Here is an 18,721-nt window from a genome sequence, read left to right as displayed (position 1 = left end):
AAAGGGGAATCATTTCCATTAATTAATCTCTTTAAATAATATATTAAGAGCCTATTTACGTGTGAAAAAGATTATGAAATTTTAAGCTTTTTGTTTTCCTTAATAGTCAAGTCAAAGTGTTTCACCACAACATCATTTTTATATATCTGTAGTATATAAGTAATAATATAAATATAGAATGCACAGTTTTATCAAACATCTTATGTATTTATTTTCTTTAGTTTAGAATGAAAGACCACATGATGCAGAAAGTTGTATTTTGAGAGAATTCTCCTTATTCATCACTAACATTGTATTTTGTAGTGATCAGAGGTAGTACTTACTGCTAACACCCTATGTTAGTACTAAGATATGGCATTTTTCATGTATTTGAAACCACTTTGAAAGTGAACCAAGTTAGGGTGGCACAGTCGTTAAGTATTCCTGTTTATTTCTGACACATTATCTACCATCTTTTATTTGCCTGTCTAATAGCAATTCATTGGTTCTCAGAGAACATTTTATAACCCTACTTCACATTTGGAACACCACGCACTTTCATGAGACTCTATGGCCCTTCCATTATTTTGTGAGACTGATTCAGAGCTTTCCTAGAGCAATTCAATGGTGTCCATCCAAAGAGCCTACAATCTTTGCTACATAGATTCCTAACCACAGTTTTTCTCTTTTATCCACTGTCTTCTGTTTCTGGAAAAAAATAAAGCAACACAAGTAAATGATGACTTTAACTAATGAATAAAACATTAATAAGAAACAATTATTGGTTAATTGTGCTGCACATTCTTGGAATGTTACCTCTCATCTCGGGTTGATTTTATCAGATGCCTCCATAACATCAGTTCTCATAACTGAATACTGTTTAAGCCCCGGATGCTGCCACTCATCAAGCAGATAACCTTGCCTTTGATTGACCAAGAATATCACAGGCATTCAAATTATTCCATGTGCTTTTTGAACAAAATTAATCACCAAACTTTTCTGTTTATGCATCTTTTTGTAGCTTTTCTCTTGTCAGAAGAATAGCTGTGCATTTTTCTTATCAAGAAAGTTCTCTGATCTTTAGCCTCCACTGTTTTACGTCTTCTTTCCCTTTCCCCTGTATTTACTCTTTTTTTCTTGTTTAACAATAAGTTTTCTTTCTTGTGACGTTTTTTCAACTCTTCTCCTTTCTCTCTCTTTTACTTTATCACAAAACTTCTCGGATTAGTAGGCTATATTTTCAGCTTTTACAATCCTATTTTCCATGTCTTTCATTAAACCTTTCTAATCTAAATTTCATTTTCACCCATTAACTGAAACTCTTCCCTAATGACCAAGATTCTCAGTGATCAAATGGACTCCCCTAATCAGCATCCTTTCTCCTAGACCAATCTATGACATGTTGGTCATGCCCTCTATTTTTCAGTGCCGTTATTATTATTATTATTATTTTTTTTTTGCGGTAGGCGGGCCTCTCACTGTTGTGGCCTCTCCCATTGCGGAGCACAGGCTCCAGAAGCGCAGGCTCAGCAGCCATGGCTCACGGGCCCAGCTGCTCTGTGGCATGTGGGATCTTCCCGGACCGGTGCATGAACCTTTGTCCCCTGCATCAGCAGGCAGACCCTCAACCACTGCACCACCAGGGAAGCCCAGTGCCGTTATTGACATCTATAACCATGGGACATTTTGCCATGCCTTCTTTCCTGATTTTTCACCACATACTCTCTTTCTGGTCCTATTTTTTCTCTTATTGATTCAATCTACAAATATGTATTTATTTAATAAGAGTAATGGCAGAAACAAAATCATTTCAGAACTTGTAAGCTATCTTTAAGATACTGGTCTTTGTCCTGTGTCTAAGAAGAAGCAACTGAAACAACCTTAAGCAGAAAGTGCCATGAACAGAATTGTGTTGTCACTTGTATTTTACATTACATTGATACTTTTGTTGTTCGTTTTTTGTTTGTTTGTTTGTTAGCTTCTTTAATTATAAAGTTGCCATGAACTGAGATGAGAAACAATGAAGAGAACCATGTCTGAGGTTAAAATTATGAGCCTGGGTTTGATTCTGTTGAGTCTGAGATGCTGCTGAAAGATACAAGTAGAAATATCAAGTAGGCAGCTGAATATAAATTTGGCTATATAAATGTTTGAGTAATTGTTTCATAAGAGTAACTGAAGCCCAAACAAAGTGTAGATTTAATCATGCAGAAAGAGTATAGTATGAAAAGAATGATTATGACTGAGACTTGAGGATCTCCTAAATTTAAATGACCAGATGGAGGAAAAGGGATCTCCAAAAAAGACTAAAAAGAAACAACAAGAGGAGAGGAAAAAAAAAAAAAAAAAAAAAAGTGTGTTCTGGGAATAAAAACAAGTCATTTAAAAAAGATAGAAGTGGACAACAATCTCAAATACCATTGAGAATCCAAGAAAGAAGAGGTCTAAAAAAATAAGCGCTGAATTGTGTACATGATAGTCATCAGGGGTCTTGCCAAAAAAGGGTTTCAATAGAGCAGTTGAGGTTGGATGCCCAACTGAAGTGGATTGAGAAGAAAGTGAGAACTCAGGAAATGGTGATGAGTATATGTAATTCTTTAAGAAATGTGATTCTCAAGGAGAGTAATGTATAAGAGCTGAAGGAGTTGTTGAAATAATGTTGTAAGGGATCCAGTTAATGAGATTAAAGAACAAGTAGGGGACTTCCCTGTTGGCACAGTGGTTAAGAATCCACCTACCAATGCAGGGGATACAAGTTTGAGCCCTGGTCCAGGAAAATCCCACATGCAGAGAAACAACTAAGCCTGTGTGCCACAACTACTGAGCCCATGCGCCACAACTACTGAAGCCTGTGTGCCTAGAGCTCGTGCTCTGCAACAAGAGAAGCCACTGCAATGAGAAAGCTGCGCACCGCAATGAAGAGTAGACCCCACTCCCTGCAACTAGAGAAAGACCGTGCACAGCAACGAAGACCCAACACGGGCAAAAATAAATAAATAAAATAATTAATTAAAAAAAAAAAAAGAACGAGTAGGGATAATGGAAAGTATAAGTTGCCTAAGAAGACTGGGTAAGATAGGATCTGAAACACTGGTGGAAGGATTGGCCTCAGAGTAAGAGAAATATTTCCTCTCGTGTATTAGTGGATGTATTCACGTATAGTTATATATTTGGTAGTGAGAAACTGATGCCTCATTTAAGGGCTTCACTTTCTAAGCAACATGGTTGTCAATCATATGAGCTGAGAATAAATTGGGAGATTTGACGATAGTGGCAATGGTTTGAAGTTATCAAGGGAAGAACCAGTTGACAGAGTGCCTTTGAAAGGTTGCTGAGCAGTGTAGAGGGTTCACTTTAAGTTGGTGATCACAAATCTATACTATGTTGAATACACCTTGTTGGATAACCTTTCGCAAAATGCTTAGAAGTTTGGAGGCAGGTGTGGAGAATGTAGATAGATGTGTCTTTATAGCCTATGGGTGCAATGAAAACAATCACAGATTCAAGGAAATTAATATTGATATTTTTGAAAAAAACAAAATTAAAAAGCATGGAATCTAATCTATCTATCAAGAAGATAGAAGGCTGATAAATTGTAAAAAATAGAAAGGGTTCTTAGGCGATGAGTTTGAAGAATTGTTGCAGGGTGCTTGAATTAGTCATTATTCAGGTGGATCACATCCCTTCCTGGGGATGACAAGATCTAGACTATCACTGTGTGAGTACAAGGAGGCTATGCAATGGAGAAGGAAGTCAGTGGCGAGCAAGTGGTGCCTAAGCAGTCTCCTCAATTCCTGCAGTGCCAGCTGTCACTTTTTTAGTCAAATCTATGTATGACTCTGGCTACACAACCAAGTTTACTAAACTGTATTGTTTTCCTGCAGGTTTATCATTGTTTAGTTATTGTATAAATGATGACCTCTTGGAAAGCAGACATAGTTAGGAGTCAGGAGACTGAATTTTAATTTTGCTTTTGTCACTATTCAGCTATGGGTGATCTTGGACAAGTCATATTTTCCTCATCTTTAGAGTTAATCCATGAAAAGCGTCGTGTTATAGGACCTTTCTAGGCTAGAGCACTGTGGTTCTTTTTAAGCTCTCTAATTTCCCATTACCTCAGGGATTTCCCGCCAATACATCAAACTCAGTATAACAAAAATGAACTAGTTTTATTTTCTTTAAAGAGTCAAAACTTCAGAATCAACTTTGTTTTCTTCATCTTCTTGAGCTGCCTCCAATTTGTTATTGATTGCCAAGCTCTGTCGATTTTCACTTTACAAATCCTCTTACATCTTTACCACTCTTACCCTGACCACTGAGATCCTGGCATGTCAGATTATTATTACCTAATTCCTGGATTACTGCAGTTCAAAACAAGTTTGTTTTCTTGAACCCAGTGTCTGTCTTTACAACCACCATTCTCAATCTTCTTAAAGCACAAGTAAGACCCAATCTTCTTAAAGCAATGTTTTGATCCTTCTATTCCATGCTCAAAAATGTTGAGCCCGTATTTCATTCAGGATAATTTTGAAAAGCAGCTTGATAATTAAGGTCCTCCATCATTTAATGCAATCTACAAATGTGATCATTTTTCTTTGAATTTTAGTAGTAGCTTTTACTAACTTTATGTAAGAAAAAAGATAAACATACCAACAAAATGCTCCCTCTAACTGAGGCTACACTGACCATTATATTTCAAATTGAACCCACTGCCCCCATCCGTGGATTTCCCTAGTCCCATTCCCTGTTTTTTTCCTAAGCACTGAGTACCATCTAACATACTTTATATTTTACGTATTTATTATCTTTATATTCTTTATTTATATTATCTGTCATTAGATTATAAATTACCTACAGGTAAGGATTTTTGTCTATTTTGTTTACTCTACCCCCAGTGTTTTGTCAGTGTCTGGCAAGTAATAGGTGCTCAATAAATTTTTGTTAAATAAATAAGTGAATGAGTAAAAGAAACATTTTAATCTAAATTATGAATTATTTTGTTGAATCTAGTATAATGCTTTATATAACAAAATAAGTGGTAACAAATTTTATGTTTAAAAAAATCTTGATTATTTTGAAAGTTTCATAATCCTCATACACATTGTTTCTCTGTAATCAGTTTTCTTCTTTTGGCCAATGTTCAACATACCTAGTTCAGGTTTACAATGATCCTTGATTTCCACGTGTTTTTTATTGATGTTGATTTGAGAACTTGTTGGATCAGCTTTATGGGGAGTGTAGTAGGATGTGAACTTGACGTGCTGAGGTTAGCTTTATAACTTACAAATGGATTCTTCATATAGGCCAAGAGAGTCTTAATATAGTAAAATTGGGAAGGCATAAGCAACCAAGTAGAAAGCATATTATTTATGATGATGCTTTGTTTTACTAAAGAAAAATTGGTTAACTAAGATAAAGTAATTTATCGTTACTACATTTCCAATTTTATCTGTAATAAAGGACCAAGTTTTCATGATTGACTCCAAGTGTGAATCCGGAAAAGGACGCTGCTCTTTCAACCCCAATGTGAACACAGTGTCTGTTATGATCAGTAAGTGGAAAATAAAAGAGGGAGGGGGAAATATTTTTTAAAAAAGGAAATTAAATTAATTAAAGAAAATAAATTCATGATACTATATGCCCATTTTGGATAGCTGCATGGATGATAGCACCTGAGTAAAATAATAGAAAGTTGTGAGAAATTTTATTTTCTCGTTTCCAAGAATATTCATGATTAAATGATAACCATGTATTTTTTCATCTAATATGACTGCTGTTATTTGTAGAGCAAGTCAACCATTTAAAAAGCGTATGTATGTATATACATATATTAATAGGTATTGTGTATATGTATACATATATTAATATATATTATAAAGTAAATTTCAGTGTTTTCTGTAGTTGTTTTTCTAGTATTAATTATATTCACTTTTCCTCATGTTTTAGTAATCTTTTACAAATGATTAAAACTGGTATTCCTTTCATGCGATATAATAACAAAGTGCATGTGTTAGCTAAGTACATTCTCTGTGGATTGTCTAGAAGTTGCTGTACTAAAAAAGATGCGCTCATAAAATCACTTTTTTATTTTCTCATTTTTTTATAAAATATATCAGTTAAGAAGCAGGCCCAGTTGATTGCTGCTACACACATTAATAAATCAATATCCTTGAGTCTCAATCATCCAGTGCCTGTCTATACCTCACTTAGAAGACATTCTTTTCTGGCTAATTAAGACACTTCTAGAATATGTCTGACTTAACATTAGTTGACTGTGGGACAAATCTTGGATTTCAGTATGCCGATTATATAGTAAATGCTTTTCCCTTTTTGTTTCTCTATGTATTGCCAGTGGTAAAATTGCATCATTTGACAGTAGAACAGGTGGAAAAATAATTAATTTGTTCAAAACCCTTTGCTTTGATTCATTTAAAAAGGCAACTCATCTTTCTTTCTCAGATCTGGAAACTAAATTAAGACAAATACATCCAGCACTGACTGAAATGTGAGCTTGGAAATTATCCAGTAAATTATTTCCCTATAGTCATTCAAATTGGGTAGGGAGGAAATGAAAATGTATCATTAGGACAGAAAAATTACAAAGCTTTGAAACTTCAAGATATCCAATTAAGTCTGATGCAGAGTATTTTCAAATAAGTTTCTAAATATTATTTAATAGAAGCAGTGTCTCAGAAAGTATTTTCTTCATGAGGAGGCAAATTTTATTCACCTTTAGAAACTGTAAGATTTGTATAGTACTAGATAAATATATAAAGTTTTCACTTATTTCAAGTTAAATGCTATGAAAATAAACTTCAAAATTCTAAATTATTGTTAACACATACTGGAGTTTTATCTCATCAAATATTATTTAGAACAAAAAAGGGTTAAAACAAGTCAGTATAAATTTTCCTGTTAAACTGTAGTAAGTCATGTAATAGTTTTGTGCTTTAGAGAATAGGATTCATTTATGAAATTAAAGTTGTTATTGCTCTTCATTTTTCAAGGACCTGAGACTTCAATTCCTAGGCTTATATTCCTATGCTACTTTTTAATATTTTGATTAACATTATAATTTTTACTCTCAAAGAAAATCATTAAACAGTTTGCTTAACTTGAAACCTGAAACTAAAAAGAGCAGGAAGCTTTATAACCTTATATTTATCATCTTATTTATTCTACTGATTATCCCTGTAATATTATCTCTAATATTTCATTTGTGTACTCATCTCACTTTGCTATTTGATGTTGTATCATTTCTGTTCAATTGCAGTGCACTAAATAACACAAATTGGTTAAAATATTTCTATCTATTAAAGTACCAAGAAGCGTTGAGCATTAGAATTTCAAATTACATAATATAGTGCGGCATCTGGTCCAACGTACTAGTGTTCTTTTGCTATTTTTAGTAATTATTGTAGCACAACAAAGTCAGATGACACCTCTTAAAGAACCTCTTCAAAACCTCATGAGATAGTTTTTAGTCAGTGGAAGTACAACTGGAAAGCAAAATATTTTTGGATTAAAGTTTAAATTGAGCAAGTTTATCTTTGCATAAACCCTACAATGAAATTCTGAAAGAAAAGAATTTCTACTCTCAAATAAAATTCTTTCCAAAGTGACATTAATTAAATATTTCTTACACAAAATAAAGCAGAAACTTTATTATCCTTAACTTGCTATTAAAATTGCTGAGAATTTAAGACAGGAGATGAAGCCAATTAGCCATCTAACTCTTTTGTAATGTTTAAGACATAACTAATAAGGTGGTATACAGCAGGGTTAGAATCAGTCCTGTCTGCCATAAACCATCCTCTGAGTGTCCTTTTATTTTCCTTCCTGTAGACAGATGCTAATAAATCTATTAAATATCAGGAATTTATAACCTCCTCTTTTGGACATAATTGGATATAACAAAGCTGTGAAATAATTAATTACAAAGTTATCTCAATTTAACAATCATTGTATCTACAGAATACTTGTGTAGATGCTTCACAAGTGTTCACAAAATTGTAAAGAAGCTAAATAGCTCAAAATTCTTTCAGGCACATTTTGTTATCTCCCTATAATCTGTTCCCATGGACTTCAGATCTCTACCAGGAAGCAGAACTTGGCGACACAATGCCTGCCATACCCACTTGCTAACTGGTAGGGGTCCAGTTTGTGACCTGGTGAGCACATATTAAAAACATTCCATTCTCCATTCTATCCTAGGCCAACTGGTATTGCTTATTACTAAACAGTGAGCTTAGAGTGCTTTAAAGTGTTTCAGTCCTGCCAAAATGACCACAATCTGAAGGTAGCCAGGAGAGTAATTCTAGAACATTAGTCAAAGAATGCAGCTGCATGGTAGTCCAGTGGGCCAAACCTGATCAATTTTATTATTTTTTAATAGATACTTAACTTTGTACTCAAGGGTCATACATACCAATTTACTGCTTACTCTCCTTACTAGAATAAAAAGTAATGTGGATCTTAACAAATAAGCAAAATGTCCAGTGTTGTGCACATACAGATGAACATATCTTATTTTGTCATTAATAATGATAATTTAATTTTACAATATCTTTTTTCTTATCTTTAAGTTTTATTTTATATGCGCTAATATGTTAAGCCACATATGGCTTATTAACATCATATTATATTGTTAACATAATGTTAACACGTTATGTGTTGCAATTGAAAAAGTAGCAATTTGTTTACCTTCGAGAAACCTTCTAGCATAAAGATCAAAACATACACATTTAATGATGAAATTGTTTTATCATTAATAGTACTTTGACAATTTGATGTGGCTCCATCTCATGAAATAATAATAATAAAAACTATTATTTTCAATCCATTTAGTAAAATCATAGAGTTTTTAATATGTACTGCGAACTTTTGATCATAATCCAATTCCCATAGAAGTTTGAGATTCAGGGTACTAAATGACTTATCCCTAATTCCCAGTTTAACTACGGCCAAAATTAGAAATCAAGATTTCTGACTCTTACAGTATTTTTTATTTATTAAAGAAGTAATAATTAAGCCGTTTCTTTATTTTTATACCTATATTATTTCTGCCATTTCGGATACACACTACACTATATAATCAAGTTTAGTTAAGTATTTAGTATAATTAAGTACAGGCAGAGGAATTTTTATCTCTATATCAGAAAGATTGTTTTGGTCATTATACGGGCAATAATGAGACCAAATTAAACTTTATCCAATTTTTTAATTTGGTGAACAATGGAAACCAATTAACAACTATAAATATTCTGTAATATGTGTCATGATCTAATAAGCAAATTCTCCTTGATTTTAAAAATAGCCTTAAAAACAGTTAAGATTTGCTTTTAATTTTGTTCACATTTTCTTTTTCATAGATGAGGAGCTTTTCTCTGCAATGTATATAGATTTCATGGGAACAGATGCAGCTATTTTTCGAAGTTTAACCAAGAGGAATGCAGTCAGAACCGATCAACACAATTCCAAATGGCTAAGTGGTAAAATAACAGTTTATCCATTTTCTGAGAATCATACTTTAAACTAATTTAATTTCATAATGAAAATTACATTAAAATGGCTAAAAAGTTAAAATATGAGTAACAACAATTCTGTACTCTGTGATTTTAAATATTTAGGCTAAAAAAGTAAATAAAATGAGCCATATTTCAAATTCTAACTCTTTATTAACAATCATAGAATTATCATAGGATATATGAATAAATAAAAGTGACAGTGATATTCATCATATGTACCTATAGACAAGAATCTTCTCCAGTTGTTTAATTGTTGCATGTTACAATTAAACGTCATTTATTTATTTGGTCTACTTGTATATTTTAATAATGTCAAATCTAAACATTTTCCTAAATTTATGACAGATATCACGAATAGGGCATATTTAGGAACTCCTATTTGTTTTATGCTTAGATTCTAAAATTATAAAGCTGGTATATATTATTTTTTCACAGTTTGACTAATACTTAATGGAAATCATAAGTATGATAATTTTATGATTATCAGTGTTCAAATGTTTTCAATTTTGGGGGTCACATGGAATTCACATCATGAAAAGTGCTCATTTGATTTTAATATACAATTCCAATCAGTTGCTGTTGTTTAGAGGAAGAAGAAACCACTAAGATGTTTGTCATTTCACCCTGGGGAAAATTTAAGCTGACCTTAGATTTGGCAATTCACTTAACATAAAACAGTTAAGCATGAATCACTACAGTTAAGCATCTTATTTCACTGACAGACCAGCACAAGAAAGCAGTGATTGTCCATTTACTTCTTCAAATTATTCCTCCAGTACATCTGGAAATAGAGTATTCTAAAAATTGTTTTGTTCTTGAAATAAGGAATCCCTCTATGTCTTCAAATGACTGCATTTTTTCCTTGAAAAGTTTCCCCTTCATTTCATATGCCGTATTTTAAGTGAAATGTGTTTTTCAGATCATGGACTCCCAACTCCTCATTCTGCTTCAGTGAATTTGAGTTTATATGCACTAGCCTGAAAACCACACGTTTAAAAACAAACTTTTTTTTCTATGAAACGACTATCAGATCCCATGGGAAATAGCTGGTAGAAAAGTTTTTCAATATTTTAAAACTCATCAGGCACAAAGAAGTTTTGCAATTAGTGTGCTTCCAGAATGTATTGCAGACAGAGAAGAATAGTTGAAGCTTTATATCATAGCTCTACTTTATGGCACTTGACATTCCAAATGCGGTATGTTCAGTGAATACAATTGCTTGCTTTTAGACTTTTTGGCTATGAATATTGAATTGTTCCTTTATACCAAAGATGGGAAAGGCATGTGCCTGTGGTCTACTTGGATGGAGAGTAGATGGATTTTCATCATGAGTATATATATCGTCTTTGTATTTTTTCTAGAACCTATGTTTGTGGATGCACATGTTATCCCAGATGGCACTGATCCAAATGATGCTAAGGTGTACTTCTTCTTCAAAGAGAAACTAACCGACAATAGCAGAAGCACAAAACAGATTCATTCCATGATTGCTAGAATATGTCCTGTAAGTATTAAAGTTGTTCTAATTTGAAGAAAGACTAAGAAATTCAAATTATGTAAACATGTCTTCTTTTCCCAATAGTTTATCTTCCTACTTCTTAAATCTGCGGTTACAAATTAATAAAATATTAAAAGGAAACATTTAGATTTAATGTTTATTCACATCAGTCATACAAGATAAACACACTATTTTGGAAAATAATTTAATCCAAGGAATATTTTGGTTATGGTTTTACACAAATAAACAGTTTTGATTAATTTTTGCTTTTTTCCACTTAATGCATTAGAATTAAAAAGAAATTGCTGAATTGTATATTATAAAAAGAAATAGAACAATTCTTATGAATAAAATACAGCAAAACATCAGTAAAAGACAATTATTGAGGAACTGTCTATAATAGTGAGAATTAAGAAATGCTTTAGTAAAATACAGTTCTAATTACAAACTGATCAAAATATTCTTGTGTATCAAGAGTAAGTATACATAGAAACTCAAAAAAACTCATGATGTCTTCTCACATAAGAGTATTACAGGCTTGTCCTGACTCATTTATGATTAGCATCTTCTGTGCAAAAGTATTTCTTAAAATATTTAGTGTTTAAAATAGTCTATTTTTAAACATTATAATATTCCACTGATTTTGGAGCTTATCTGCTTCTCAGTCATTTGGAACAAGGCAGTGAAGCCAGCTGATGATGTGAAAAGCTTCAGGGAGTACAGAAAAAATGTCATTCAATAGAGACTATTTGTGAATGATCCAAATACCATTTTCCTTGCCCTGACCAGAGAAATATGTATATAAAGCATCTGATTAGAAATATTAAGGATTAAATGATAATGCAGAGAAATGAAGGAGAGAAAATAGAATTATTGGGGACTATTTGGTGTAAGTATAAACCCACTCTCCTGACCACGGTAGAATCTGCACGCTTCCCTGTATACAATCATTTATGTTTGTACTGAAGAAAATGAGTTATCAAGAAAAGGCAAATTAAATTATGTAGTCTCCATAACAGTTTACTCATATTTTCATCAGAAATTTAGAAAGTGTTATGGCATATATTTATTAAATTCATTTTGATACATTTTCAGTTGATATCATATAATAGGAGAATAACAGTATAACTAAGGCTATTTTTAAAAATACTATAGATCTTAAATATTCCTCTTTAACTATTTATATGCAGATTTGGTTAACATTTCCATCTTTCAGATTATAACAAATCCCCAAGTAGTAAGAATCCAAGGTAAATTTTAAATACACTTCAATATTTATTTAAGCAATCTGAAATGTGTTTACAAAATGGTTTCAGAATGACACTGGTGGACTGCGTAGCCTTGTCAACAAGTGGACTACCTTCTTAAAAGCGAGGCTGGTATGCTCGGTAACTGATGAAGATGGCCCAGAAACACACTTTGATGAACTAGGTACATAAATGTGAGATTGAAAAATGTTCTTGAAAGAGAGTTTGTAAAGTTTACATATTTTAATAAACTCTCAAAAGAGGTTGTATTTTTCATGAATGTTTTCAGCATAAATAAGTGCTGATTTGAATTAATGATCTGGATACTGTTCATGAATTTCCTGAGTATTTTTTAAATCTGTCTTGCCCCTAAGTGCACTGCTGAAACATTTAGTTCATTGAATCCACCATGATATATGAATCCGTGTGTTTTGTGTGTGTGTTTGTATGTGTTTTAGAGAGAGAAGAGAGAGGTATTTATATAATTTATATATAAGTAATGATATGTTTGTGCTTTTCTAAAATAAATGTATATTTCATATATATTTGAATTCTGATATTCTGGTTTAAAATCAGTTTGTATGAGAATACAGCTATATATTTTTACTACAGTTAATGGACACAATAGAGGTTAGATGGAAAAGTGTCAGAGTAGAAAGTAGACTTGTGCTCCAGTTTTAGTTCTTGGTGACCCTGGGACTAAATATTCTCAGCATGTGTGACATGAGGAGGGTTATACTTTCCAGGTCAAATAAGGACTGACCATCTGATTCCTTTCTGCCAAGGAACAGTTCTCTCTTTTTTTTTTTTTTGAATTTAATTTAATTTTTTATACAGCACATTCTTATTAGTTATCTATTTTATACATATTAGTGTATACATGTCAATCCCAATCTCCCAGTTCATCACACCACCACCACCCCATCCACGCTTTTCCCCCTTGGTATCCATATGTTTCGAACAGTAGAATAACTTGGTACACATAATAGTATCGTGTTTACTAAGTGCCATTTAGAAATGACTTTTTTTTGCTTTAATCCATTAAAATATAAAATGCTGGTTAGTCTCAAATACTGAGGCAGGTGATGAGATAAGCAATAAAAATGTATTATAATATGGAAAAAATACTGGTTCTAGCAGCTACAATAATTGAAATAGACAGTTGGTCTCCTCAAAAAGCCATTATGTTGATCATAGAAACACAAGTTTTTATGTCAGCTTTTCTAGAAAAAACGTTCTAAGTGTGATTTCATGTTATAACCTAGTTACTCATTATTTCCCCCCAAATTCTTTGCAAGTATATTTATGTTTCAGTGACTTAGAATGTTTCAGTCTTTCCCATTTTTAGGGAGAATAGACAGTGCCAGCCTTTTATGGAAAGACTAGTGATTATTAATTTATTGCTTAAGAGGTTCTAAATTTATTGTGAATAACAATCTTTCTTTGTATTGGTCAGCAAGAATCTTATTAGCAAAAAGGTCATTAAATCCAGATCTTTCTTGCATTCATAACAATTGGTTATTAATTGGAATTTCCTATCAGAAATTTACTTCCAGGTTCTGTTATGTATTACTGTACCTTATGATCTATACTTTTGCCTTTGCCTCAATATACTTAAAAATTCTTGTTGTTAGGGGAATTATTGATTAAATAAAAATATCACTAGCAATTTTGACTAAAAGACAAAAAAGTCTTATAAGTCACTGTGAAAAAGTTTTCTTCCATGTTCCAAATTCTAACCCTAGATTAAAAAGAAACTGAGATTTGTAATACTTTTTAAATTAAAAATGTAATATATTATCATTAAGGATATTTAGAAAATTCAGGAAAAAAGAAGAAACAGGAAAATTTCTGTAGCTCTGTTAACCAGAAACACTCACTGGTAATCTTCTTATTGTATTCTGATGTATAGTTTTAAGGTTTACATGGTTCTGGTCCATATTCAATACCATTGTGTCTTTTCTATTTAATATTATTTCATCAGCATAGTTTCCATAAGTGTTTGTGTAACATTTTATTTAACTTACTTTACCATGTGCTTATCATTTAGTTGCTGTCAAATTATAATGATGCTGCAGGAATATCTTTCTGAATAATACTTTTTGTAGTTGAAATTATTCCTTAGGATAAATTTTTTAAATATTTGGGAATCTTAAAAATTGATATTTCCCTTTTATAGAGGATGTGTTTCTGCTGGAAACTGATAACCCAAGGACAACACTAGTGTATGGCATTTTTACAACATCAAGGTAATATTAAACAATTACATTGTATGAGTTAAACAATAAACTTTATTAAGTAATAGTAATTATTATAAAAATGTTCTTTTCAACTCTTTAATTTTACTTAACACTTAGGATGTAATTCTCTCATTTTATTACTTTTGCCTGATTACTAAAATATATTTAAGCTGAACTCAGAGTTTCAAAATAGTTTTGTATGGGGTATTTATAATGATTATATGCTATTTTTCTCAAAGAAAGGAAAATATAAACTACAATGCAGGGATAATGTATATAAGCTGTTGTTTTAAGGAAATAATTTGAAGACTCATGATGCAAATAAAACTCTTAGCATTTCTATTATAATTTTTATTTCAATAGCAATCTAAAGTGATAGCTATGAACACACTAAACCAGTTTTCATGTTCCATGTGACAGTATTTTAGATATTTGAAAATAGCTTTGTTTTCTAATTTATCTGGAATGCCCAATCCCAATTATCATGTATTTCAAGACAGTTCAGCATATTCTCATCCTTTCCTGCGTGTATTCCTGCGTACTCATTTTACACCAGGAATGTTACTCAGAATTCAGCACAATACTCCAGTTGTGATATGGCCAATTCAGAATGTCCTTTTCATCAGACAGTCAACTACAAAATGAAAATCTAAAGATTTTACCATTTTCTCTAGTGGGGGAAATGTGGTATAATTGTAAACTGTAATGATCTCTTCACAGTAAAAGAATATCACAGGGATATAGATTATAAATCATATTTACTTTGCCCTATAAGATATCTAAAAAGATGTCTTTCAGGATGAGTTTAACACCTGTTTTAACAAAGGAAATAGTCTTGATTTAACTCACAAAGAATTGAACGAAGCAAAAAGAACCAGATTCTTAAGAAGAAAATGTGTGTCTCAAAAAAATATTTCCCTAGTTTCTGTGTTTCCCTAGTTCTGTGTTTCCCAACACCAATAACTTTAACATAGAAAAAATGTTGTCATTTCTGACTATTAATGCTAATGATTAACAATATATCTTGGTTTTCTCAGTGGGCATCTAAGTTTCCCATTAGGCATCTAATTTAAGAGAAATATGTGATTCAGGAAAATGTTGGTTTCAGTCAGTCTGCTTAGTGACAATGGAAATAGTTTTCAGTATGCATCCAAATAAATTTTATGAGAATTTATTGACTAAACATAATTTAAGGAATCTTTTTTGGACTCTATTGTTTACAGCAGAGTAGCAGGGAATGTTTACAATTTCTCCAACTAGTATTTAGGACAGCATTGTAAGAATACTCTCACATTGAAATAACCTTAAGACAAAGAGATACAGTGTTCTCTTATTAATGAGATTTATTTCTGTGAGGTAATCTATGATAGGTTATGTTGATACTGATTTAGAATTCAAATCATATTTTTAATAAATCATCAATTCACTTTTTGTTTAATATCTTCTGCAAGATACACCAGTTGGAAATTTCTTTGACTTGTCCTATATTTAGGACAAGTACATTGAGTACTTTTCTATAACTTATTGTCTACTACCTCCATGGGTGAACTAAATGTTTTGATATTAATGGCTTATTTCAAAACAGTAGAAGTTTTTTAGCTTTTTACAATGTGTACCATAACATTCAACTTTTCCATGATGAATTACATCAAGTTTTTATCACAAATTTTACCTTTATTTTTAAAATTGTATTTAAATTTTAAAAATAAGAAAATTAATATCTTTCTATTTTCTTTTTTAGCTCAGTTTTTAAAGGATCAGCAGTGTGTGTGTATCATTTATCTGATATACAGACTGTGTTTAATGGGCCTTTTGCTCACAAAGAAGGGCCCAATCATCAGCTGATTTCCTACCAGGGTAGAATTCCTTATCCTCGCCCTGGAACTGTAAGTATCCAGGAAACTTTCTTTGTTATTTTACTTTTTTAAAAAATATAAGTTACTAAGAAATGAATATCATGCTGATGTTTATTAAATACAACTATAGACCTACTGGTATACTCATTATAATTTTTCAGCTCACAGGTTCTTAGATTTGGGATTTTAAAAATATATATATTACAGCATTCTGTACAATTTTTTCTAAGTGCTATTGATAATAAAATCTCATTTGTATTTCAAGACAGCTGGATATGTTAGATAGGGAAGAGATATTTTCCTAATTTTACTGGCATAAAAACCATAGCTTGGAAAGTGTTAACATTTTGAAGGCAGCCTAAGAATTTGAATGCTAGTTGCTTTTCACAATCCTTCCTTATATTAAGGAATCTCATCTACTTTAATGAAAGAATAATCATGTGAGAATTAGTTTAGAGATAAATCATGTGGAGATATTTCAATTTTAGGGATATATTTAGTTAAAAATTACACGTTGTGTATATTTCTCAAAGAAATAAAATGGTGTGTGTGAGCAAGTAATGACAATGAAAGTGATGTAATTCAAATAAAATATTTATAAAGTTTTAAGGCATACAAATATAACCATGTCTTGCAACATTGTAGTATTAAGGGGTACATTGTAAACTACCTTTTCCAGCTGAAGTTACAGACAATGCACTGGCAGATTGGAACTGAGTTTTTCTAGGACAATGATCACAGTCTTACTATTTGTTTTTAATTTGGACCATAATAATGCTGCATTGCATTCTAAAATATTGATTAGTTTCTGTCTCTGTAAAATGTCATACAACACACTGATTGAGAGGAGATGTTACACAATTGACCAAGAGGAATATAATCCTCTTATATCTTTGCATTTCATCAAGTAAGGTTATATTTATAAATTGGGTTGGAGGGAAGTAAAGAATGATTTTTTTAAAATTGAAAGATATTTATTAAAATAATATTTACTTAAAATGTTTTTATTTGAATATGAAATCCCCTTTGTCAATATACTTTCAGACATTCATTCCTCGTAATTTTTACTGACTGTTGATTCACTTTTGTTTTGTGTTATTATTAGAGTTTCTTTGCAATACATTATTTACTCCTTTGTTTTCTCATCATCTTAAAGTATACTGCTGTCAAATGTTTTAAAAATAGAAAAAAGTGTGCTAAGCCTCTAAAGAACATGTTTATTCAAAATTAAAAGGGCTCAGGTTTGGTTCCCTGGCTAGGAAGCTCAAAGATTAGTCATTGATATGTATTTTATTAGAACAATTAACTTTTAATTAATTTTGGAAAGATTATCAGAATTGCTACTTATCCAGGAAAGAATTGTTTTAAAAAGTTGTAGTTAATCATGGCTGGCAACAAAGTCTTAACCATATAATTACATTCTCCTTTTAAATGATTTCACTTTGATGCTTATAGCTCAACAGAAGATGGAAGAAACATTTAATTATTTGGTATCACACAAGGAAAAGAAGTCAACAGATATATCCATCTTAGGGTACCTCAAGTTGGAGTGTGTTGGATAAGAAGCAGGGTTTACATAAGAGAAGGGAAAGCAAGGGGAAGCTGAGTAACTTTCAAATTCCATCATAACTGAAGGCTCTCATTATTTCATTGAATGTAGTTCATGTATTTTCAAATGATTCACTGATAAAGTATCCAAAGATTTGTCATATTTTTGACAATTGTTTGCTATTTGAATTTGACCAAGTCATTGCTTCATCTTCAATCAGCAAATTAAGAGGCGGTTGTGATTATATATGCTTTCCTCAGTTATTCTTTTGAACAAAATATATATGGGATTAGTACAGGAGCAATTGATTTGTAAACTGAATAAAATTCTATTTCCCCTAAATAAAACTTTAAGAGAAACCTCTCAGATAGAGATAAAAGAGAGCCACACTCATTGAATCAGGGTTCAAGGCCTCAGAGCCTCAGTGAGTGTGTGCTGGAGTTAGCTTGTACCTGGCTGGCAAGAAGAGATTGTGTTCACCTCATCTCAATTGAGGAGGTCACAGTAGCAACTGGAAATCAGCCATGGTGGGATTACTACACCATGGAAATTGGCAGATGTTACAAATCAGGGATTTTCCCCTAAAGAAAAGCGCTCTCCCTGGTCCCACAGTGCCTCATGACTCTTCACCCAATGGCAGCTCAAAAGGTCTCTGAGAAGAACACTCATGTTGAATAGCAATTATCCTACATAAAATGTGAGACTAGATAAATCATTTTTAGTAAAACAATATAAACCAACGCTAAATTAGAAAATTCTGCGAACAGTCCCACTTTTCACTATTTCTGAACTCCTAAGAATAAGCATTTTTTTCCTGTTCCAAAG

The 18,721-nt window shown here is 31.9% G+C and overlaps 1 protein-coding gene across 1 annotated transcript in view; it reads left to right on the top strand.

The window, feature by feature from the left end:
- SEMA3C (semaphorin 3C) overlaps nt 1-18,721 on the top strand; it is a 187,238-nt gene that overhangs the window by 104,312 nt on the left and 64,205 nt on the right. Inside the window, exons 6-11 of the mRNA XM_079931733.1 lie at nt 5,440-5,530; nt 9,351-9,470; nt 10,868-11,010; nt 12,321-12,435; nt 14,431-14,500; nt 16,233-16,377. Of these exons, the coding sequence (XP_079787859.1) occupies nt 5,440-5,530; nt 9,351-9,470; nt 10,868-11,010; nt 12,321-12,435; nt 14,431-14,500; nt 16,233-16,377 (684 nt within the window). The remainder of the gene's footprint in view (nt 1-5,439; nt 5,531-9,350; nt 9,471-10,867; nt 11,011-12,320; nt 12,436-14,430; nt 14,501-16,232; nt 16,378-18,721) is intronic.

Source organism: Stenella coeruleoalba (assembly GCF_951394435.1).
Source record: "Stenella coeruleoalba genome assembly, chromosome: 9".
Classification (NCBI taxonomy): Eukaryota; Metazoa; Chordata; class Mammalia; order Artiodactyla; family Delphinidae; genus Stenella; species Stenella coeruleoalba.
The sequence above is the reverse complement of the archived record's forward strand: the minus strand, read 5'-3'. Positions and strand labels throughout refer to the sequence as shown.